Below are 8,871 nucleotides of genomic sequence, written 5' to 3' on the forward strand. Positions count from 1 at the left end.
TAGTCTTCTGAACCCAGACCTAGCATTCTAGAAGGATGTCAGTGGTGAGGTATAGTACAGAACAGTTACTTCTCATATTTTGTTTAAGATATAACATCCTAGAATTAGATTTCACTCTCCATCTCTTAAGCTTTTAGGTCTGAGTGCTTGCCAAGAATGACTCAGTTACACAGATTAGATTTTTGTGCTGGTGTTGGCCTCAGAGCATAGGGGAGGTTTGGGCTCTCCACAGTGAATTATGATGGACAAGGGGGAACAACTTACATTTCTTTGGGTTCTGCTGCTTCATTGTGAGCTCTTAGAATTGTGCACTGAGTAAGCACTTCTCATCTTTTAGGAAATGAATTGAAAAAGACTGAGAGGTTTTACCCAGCAATGTTTGATTTTAAAAGAAACTTCTTTTGTGGTTAGGTTGATACTTTTGTTCCAAAACAAGTATTTGACTATAAGCAAATTAATCATTTAAGATGAATCACAGGAAATGATGTTTTACTCAATAGGAAACCTTTCCTTTGTGTGGCATTACAGCTGTCTTACTGTGTGTCATGTTATTTCTGTTACTTATAAAGTTGAGGATCTTTTACACATATGATCATAATGCATAGGAAATTACACTGTTTTGCATTAATCTCAAAATTGTTATGTTGCCTAATAGGGTGAGACACAAATGTTTCATTTTCTCATAACATCAGCTATGTTGACTTTATCAAACTTGTAAAAAATCTTCAAAGATGCTTATTTAAATGTCGATGACCTGCATACTTTCTGTATCAATTATTGTTAATGATTGCATGTAGTTTTATATATGCTTCCTGGTTTTTAAGTTTTCCAACAGTTTTGCTAGGATCTAAGCTTTTTGTTATCTGTCCTAACTATATTTAAAAGTACTAAAGTTAGCTTGGGTAGAGTTTTAGTAGTGTCCTGCAAAATAATCAAGGATGCTGTTCCATAGATAAAGCACTTCAAGAATAAATAATTTCATTCAGCTTTGTTATCTAATCATGGGAACTGCTTTGTTTAGATAAATATCAGCTTTTGTTATGTGACGTACCTAATAGAGGAAAATATCAAACCCAGAGTTAGAAAGGGAAGCTTAATGTTGCACTGTCCCTAGAAAATAGGGACAATTTGGGGAAGCAGAAAAACTTCACAGTATCTTGAAACCTTCCCAAAATAATTCTAATTTCTAGTCTATTCATTTCAAGAGTTTCTAGTAAGGTTGCATAAATAAGGTGTTGTCATCTTCAGGGTGTTAATCAAAACCTAAACTTTTTTGCTTGAAATAACTGCTTAAGGCAGATCAACACAAATTATGTTTCCAGACTAGCCTCTTCAGTATTCCCCCTCAAAAATAGTAAATTCTACATTATTTTGGTTTTCCTATTTGCTTTTATTCTATAACATTCTGTATGTGGTTTTGACTGATTTGTATAGATTTCTTACTATGATAAATAACGCAACACTTTGATTTTCCTGCATGTTGTTGATCTGTAAAACTTAATATGAGGTTTTTTGTTTAATTTTCTGTAGGTTCACTATTATGAAGATGGTAATGTTCAGCTGGTGAGCCATAAAGACATACAAGATTCTCTAACAGTGTCTGTAAGTGACCTTTAAAGACCTTAGTGGGTATATTGAAGTGACTTAATTCAAAAATAGAAACAAACTTTAAAAAAAGCTCAGAAGTTTTGAGAAGTTTGTTCTTCTACATGTATGGGAAATAATATTCAAATTTATTGATTTTTATATGTAATATTTACTACTTCTACATGTATCTAGTGTTTAAAAAAAAGGTTAAAAAAATTAATGTCTGCTTACATGTGGCTTATATAAGTTACTTCGATTTTAAAGCTTTAATTAGCTTGTTGTCAGTCTTCTTGCAATTCTGTTGTATTTAAAATTTGGTCTGCAGAATGACCTATAGAATTAATTTTTGAATATGGAGGAGGTTTGAGTTAAAATAACTGACTTCAGTAGTACAATCTCTAGGAGATTTCCTCCTTTGTTCACTGGAAGAAGACCAGTATGCTCAAAAAGTAAACAAATGGTACCAACTGAGAAGCAGTAGTGGGTAGTCTCCCTTCATTTTCTCTGTCTGTAACTGGTGCTGTCAGTGTCTTGTTATGTACAAAAAGCCCTTTCAGAGATGGTTCAGCTTGAGAATCTTAACACACTTCATATTTAAAGCATCATTTTTTTCAACTTCTTGCTAAATGGATTATTATAGTGATGAGGAGCAAACAATAGAAGTAAAAATTGTTTGGAAATAGTACCAGATGTATCTTTCAAGTATTGATAATGTTCCACCACAAACAGCTACTACTTCTGAAATAATATCTGTAATGGCATTTATAAACCACGAGATTTTCTGTCTGTTTTTTAATAAAATTTAAGACTGTGAGGTTAAGCTGGCAGAGAGAAACTGTAAACACGAACAGTAGAAGTATTTTAATGATAACGATTAACAGTGGCCAATTTGGCTCAATAGCTCAATTCATCAATACAGAACATTGTTTGTTAATATAAAGTAAGGCTTGTTGGCTTTTTAACTGCAATAGCAGCATAAAAATGGGGGAATGTGGTGCCAACTGATAACACTTTAGAGCTGTAGATATAAAATTACTTCTGACTCCCTGGAGCAAAGGGATCTATTTAGTCTTTCATTCAAATTAGAGTTGCTTCAGGGAGGGCTATGTGGATGCAGTTCTCCTGTCAATACGTTTTGCTTCACTTACTTTTGGGAAGAAACTTAATCCTGTTTTGCAATTCAGTAAAGCAGCAGCAAACTGATGAGTAGGAAAACATTGTCTACTTTGTTTACATAACTTAGCTAAAACAAAAGCAAGCATGCTGCTGGTTACCAATTTTTAACCTTGGCTGAGCTTCATAGAGGGCAGAGGCTGTACAAGTTCTTACTTCACACAGAAGAAATGGTAGATCGAAAGCGACCTCAAGACTCCTCTTTTTTGTTGTTTGTCAGAGAACCCGTTCTAAAACCATTAACAGGCACAACAGAAATAAATGACTGAAGAAATCTCTTGTTGCTAGAGCTGTGAATAGTTTTGCTGAAGGTTATTTTCTTATCCTTTGTTTTCCTCTGAGACAAATAAGACCTCACGCCTTTGAATTTTCCCTTTTGTTAGCAGAACCTTGAAAGCATTTTCTCAGTTTACTGAAAAGTCAAAACCTGTTCATTTTTTCATCTTGCTTTCTTGCTGCCTCCTTGATGTCTCTTGCAGTGTCCAAGAGCACTTTCCCAGCTGTTAGGTGCAGTTTCACTGAAACTTCAAACCAGTTGTGGTTGAAGCTGTCAGAGTTTTCTCCAAGTCTTTGCCTTTGCAGGAATGAGGGATTACATGGGACAAGAACACTTCTAATTTTCAACAGCTTCTGCAAAAGCACTCTTAGGAATGTCTCCAGTGCTAATTGGAAGTTTGGAAATTCATGAACCCTCACTTCCTGCTGGAGACTTCTTCTAAGCACTTCAGCAAATATACCTCCAGATTGACTGATGGGACATACTTTGTTTTTTAAAAAACCATGCACTTGCATCCTTAAACAGTTTCTTTTCTGACTTCATCTTTATCAGTTATGATGAAATTTGCACCCTCATTTTAGCAAGATGTATTTGGGGATGAATATGGGATACCAGATATGTAAAGTCTAGTGTTTTCCTCAGCTTAGTCTCCAGATTCAGAATGTTTAGTGGTAAACAAATCAGTTTTGGTTTCTTGGTTATATTCTGCTATAACTTCTGGGTTAGCTGATGTTCTTGAGGTTTTCTTGAATTTGTTCTGGAAATGTAGCATTCATAATGTTGTTATCCATACTTTGCATGTTTTTAGAGACTTGGGTGAGCACTGTCATTTTTCCAAATGCTGATCTGTTGCATATGTCTTTTTATCATACCATGGAATTCTTAATCAAAATGTGTTAATGAGCTTCATGGCATTCTTTATGCTTTTTAGAGTTTGATTTTGTTTTTCTAACAACATCATCATGCGATGAGCCTTTTGGATGAATTGGTTTTGGTTTAGCCACTGATTGGTCAGGTGTTCTCATCAAGTCTAACTGACATCACTCATAACTCTAGGAAAAACATAATCCAACTGGTCCTAGAATTATGTTGTGTGTCAGACCTAATTCAAATGCTTTTTTCCTAGAATGAAGCCCAGACAGCGAAGGAATTTATAAAAATTGTAGAGGCTGCAGAAAATGAATATCAGGTATGTTGAAACAAATACTGTATTCTTACTTATATTTATAGCATTATCATATACTTAACCAAAACTAGTATGCTATAGCCAGCCAGATAATGCAGTTCCATATGAATAGATTACATGCTGCTAATTCTGTCTTGCCTTTTCATACCTTCTGGTGATTGCACTCACCTGCCTAACATTACAACAGTAATTTTTTGAGAGCAGAAAAGTTCCTTGCATGATTTGAAGTATCAGCAATTCTGATGTCAATAAAGCATTAGTGCATTCCTTAAGTGGAATTTTTCTACAGGCTCTGTTCAGAGGCTACTCTGTTAGACAGCTTTGCTAAATATGACTATAGGCATTACCTCTTTCAAAGTTAGAAAAGTGTAACTGTTCCATATACCCTCTGCAGAAATGGATACATGTTAATTCAGGCCTCAAACATAAGGTAAATTTCAGACACTGTGTTCTGTCACTTTGAAAGAAATATGCTTTAATAAAAATTTTTTGAAGTATCTATAGTATGATTGTATTCAAGTTCAAACAGTGTTGTAGACTGACTTTAGCATCCCCACAGGAAAAACAGTGGAAGACTTTTCTGCCTGGAATTAATGATGTATAAGCTAGTTCTGATCAGCATTTTATTCATGCTGCTGATTAACCACACTGTGGTTTGCTGAAACACCTTGGCTATGGCCAAGTTTATTACATGTCTCACTAATTCTCTTCACATAGTCTCAATCTATAACTACCAGCTTTCATTCATTAAATATTATTTCAATTCAGCATGTTTTATTAAGCCTATTCAGGAAGTAACAGGCCACTGAGTCATTGAATGTTTATGTGGCACCCTAGTTCACATGTCTTTGTTTTGTATGACTTTGTGTTTGACAGACTGCTATCAGTGAGAACTATCAGACTATGTCGGACACTACTTTCAAGGCCTTACGTCGACAGTTGCCAGTGACCCGCACCAAGATTGACTGGAACAAGATCCTTAGCTATAAGATTGGAAAAGAGATGCAGAATGCTTAAAGTGAACATTGCATGACTGGATCATTTTAGTGTTCTTGTATACAAATAAAAATTATTACAAAAAATATTTGGAACTGTCCAATCACCCAGTCAGCATGGGCTTTTGCCATTGAAAATCACTGTAAGTAGTTTGGTTAGAGCACAAAGCTTAGCTAATTGACTTATTTTCTTTTTCCTTCCTTTCAGAGGGTTGCAACTTCACTATAGCTGAATATCTTCCTTTAGAGTTTCCGTTGTACCTTTATTTTTTTATAATGAAGAGACCATGCCTTTAGTTTTCAATTACACATTAAGAACAGTTGGAAAAAATATTTTTGCATATGATAACCCTTCCTCTTGCTTTCATGTGAAATGGACAACTTGCAAAATTTGCTGGATTCCTTCTGGAGATCAGTAACATGCATTTCTAGGTCAAGGTCAAATGGAGTTAGCCATAGGTGCTGTTTTTGAAATCATCTGTCCTTTCATTGTATGTAAAATTGGGAAAAGTGTTTTCTGTATTATTCAAACCTAGAAGATATACTTGCTAGCCCCATGGTAGCTAATTATTTTTTTTAAAGAGAAGGCCAAGGTCTAATGCTGTTTTAAGGTTTTGAAATTAAATAAAATACTTACTCCAGAAATGCATTTAATGCTTTGTTCTGACAGTTATGAGCTCAAACTCCATCTGCCCTTCAGGTTTTTTTGTCGTAAAGCTACAAATGTATTAAACAAGGCATATTGTAATATATATAATCCTGTACTCATTACTATGTCTGTTTATTTTTTCTTGGATTGAAATGTACTAAAATTCAATGTGACATTAAAACGCAAATTTTCTATTTATTTGAGTATCAGATTGCTTCCTGATATAGGCTATTTTTGGTGTTTCTAAATGTTTTAAAAATTCTGCTTAGAACAGCCACAAACTTATGTATTTCGAGATTGTAGTATCATCATAATTTTCATCTCCATTTTAAAAAATTGCATATGGACGTCTACCTGAAACAGGTATATTTTAGCTTCATATTGGCTACAGAGGATAGAAAAAATTCCCAAGACCAAAAATTAATAATTTGTCTGGAGAATTCTTTCCTTATCTGATATATCTTATTTTGAAAATGGATGTCAGGTATCTAAAAACACAGACTTTGTTACACATGCAGTATAACACTTTCATGAAATGCATAGATTTCATTTTTAATTGGATAAAAACTTATTTTACAATATGCTACCCACTTATATGCTCATGATGGAAACTTAAACAGCTTTTTTTGTGTTTTAGAAGGCAGGTGTTTATGCACACTCCTAAACCAGTAAAACTTACACAAATGTTTTATGTCTTTGTTTACAGCATGATCTAATTTCCTTAAACATTCAAGTTGCAGCATAGCAAGAGAGTCTAGACTTGTACTGAGTATAAAAATGTACATATGAAGTAGTTTGTTGTTTGAATTTTAATAGCAATACCCCAATATTCTGTTCTTCAGTGCTCTCTTATACAGAGGTATAGAAGTTCTTGAAAATGCTGCTGCTTTACAGTGCTAAACTGTATAGTAGAAGAGTGGGATTTGTTCTACCACAGTCTTCCTGGATAGTTGCCCTCTCAATTGTCTTTGTAGTCCAGCTCCTGAACCATGTTGTTCTTTTCAAATTAGCTCATAAAAGCTGCATGTGAGCTAATAACAAATGCTGAGTCACTGTCAAGTCAGTCCATCAGCCTTAAACCAAGATCTAAATACAAACCCTATTGAAGAATTTCTTCCAACATATTTAAGAACAAGGTAAAAAAAGGCAGTGAATGGACAGTTAGGGGAATTGTTCTGGGCAACAATCATGCAAATAACTTTTCTAGCTGTTTAGAATGTTGCAAATGATCAGAATCAGCGCTGACAAAAAGTCAGAATGCTATTTTTCTTACCTGAAATAGAACTAGTTTTAAATATATTCCTAATAAAGAGGTATTTTACTGTGAAGTACTCTATTACTGTATTTCCCTCTCTGTTTATTCAGTCCTGTGATAGTCTTAATTCCTGATCTTGAAAGAATTGCTCCCTTCAGGTTCAATTCTACCAGTTGGATAACATAAGTAGATCTGATTACTTATGTTTTTTCTTGTGTTAATTTTTAGTCTGTGAGACAACTTTACAGCTTGAATATCACATTAATTAAATTATAGCTTCAATAAAACCATTTTTAAGTAAATCAATTATTCTGTTACTTTTTAAAAATGGTGTGGTGTATCATGTTTAGGGGTAATGATTCCCCAGATGAAGCTGACCTGACTATCAGCTGAGGTACATGGCACATTTGGAGTTCTTGATTTTTAACAAAGTTCTGGATGTCACTTGCACTTTTTTTTTTGTTTCTATCCCTACCGCTTCTAAATTGAAGAATTTTAGAGCTTGCTTGGTAGGCTTTAGGGTATTTTCTGTAGGTAAAGCACTTTCTCTGAGAAATTTTGCTGTGGCAATTGTCTTAATGTGAACTACTATTTGTTTATATTCTATTTTTAAATATAAAGACAAGCTTTGTATTGTTGAATCTTGATGTAACAGACATTATGGCTTGTAAAATGGACTTGTAAAATGCTTGTGTTTTTGAAGTGTATTGCATCTTATGTATCTTAGTGCCCCTTTATATGAAGAATTTTTAACTTTGCAAGTAAGCAGCTGTTCTTTGCAAGCATCTGCAACAGGAGTGGCAGTTCTGCTTTCAGGTTCTTCTGAGCAGCCCTTTTTGTATGTCTGTCTTAAAATTCTGACTGTGGGTAGGATGAAACTCTAAAATCATTGCAATTTTGACTGTATCGCTACTGCTGCTGACTGCTGTACATGCTGGTAACAGTTCTACCCTCTGGTTCCACTGGGAACACTGCAGTGCAGTTCATTGGGAAATGGTAATTCAGCCAGGGTTAAAAACACTGTGAAGCTGAATATCCCGAGAGATATGTTCTCTTTAGGGGACATCTCCAGCTGCATCAGTGGCAGCATTGTGGTTTGTGCAGTTTGGAAATCCCTCTCTCATCCCCATGTCCCACAGACTGGTTTGGCTGTCAAAGCCATTTTGGTGCTCTTGAGCTCATTTCCTTTTGGAGAACTCAGAACCGGGACCTGGGCTCTGGGTGTGCACCAGGTGCCCTCCAGCTCTGAATGGTGACCTGGTCCATGGCAGTGGTTTCTTTCAGGCAGCTTGAAACCACCTACCTAAGTGTTGAGGATGTCTGGAGCTTCAGATAAAACTGGGCCTTCACGTTTCCAGACTGTAAATATTGTAGGCATAGAAGTTTCATCACCTGTTCTATTCTGTGGATTCACTCCTATCGTACTGAATTATTTGCTGACACAGACATAGCTTCTGCTGCATTTGTTGACTGGAAAGACTGAAACTGTTCTTCATCTGATGCAATTGTAAACTAGGTTTAGATTAAACTTAGTTTGTTCATAACTTTGAAGTGTCAATTTTTGTGTGACAGTGTCAACTCTGAACTCTTTTTAAGGGGAAAATTTGCATCAGATTTTAACCAAAAAGGTCAGTTTTTTCTTTTACAGCCTAAAGAAAGGAACTGTGAATATGCACTTTATTCCTTCTGTGAAAATAAATGTTTAATACTTGGTAGGTTCTCTTACTAGCAATAATTTCCTCTGCTACT

The 8,871-nt window shown here is 35.0% G+C and overlaps 1 protein-coding gene across 1 annotated transcript in view; it reads left to right on the forward strand.

Annotated features, from left to right (window-relative positions):
- The window catches only part of CAPZA2 (capping actin protein of muscle Z-line subunit alpha 2), a 32,019-nt gene extending 23,353 nt beyond the window's left edge, over nt 1–8,666 (forward strand). The window contains exons 8-10 of the mRNA XM_033058309.1: nt 1,531–1,602; nt 4,164–4,226; nt 5,100–8,666. Of these exons, the coding sequence (XP_032914200.1) occupies nt 1,531–1,602; nt 4,164–4,226; nt 5,100–5,240 (276 nt within the window). The 3' untranslated portion in view covers nt 5,241–8,666. The remainder of the gene's footprint in view (nt 1–1,530; nt 1,603–4,163; nt 4,227–5,099) is intronic.
- The last annotated feature ends 205 nt before the right edge of the window (nt 8,667–8,871 follow it).

Source organism: Catharus ustulatus, chromosome 4 (genome assembly GCF_009819885.2).
Source record: "Catharus ustulatus isolate bCatUst1 chromosome 4, bCatUst1.pri.v2, whole genome shotgun sequence".
Taxonomy (NCBI): Eukaryota; Metazoa; Chordata; class Aves; order Passeriformes; family Turdidae; genus Catharus; species Catharus ustulatus.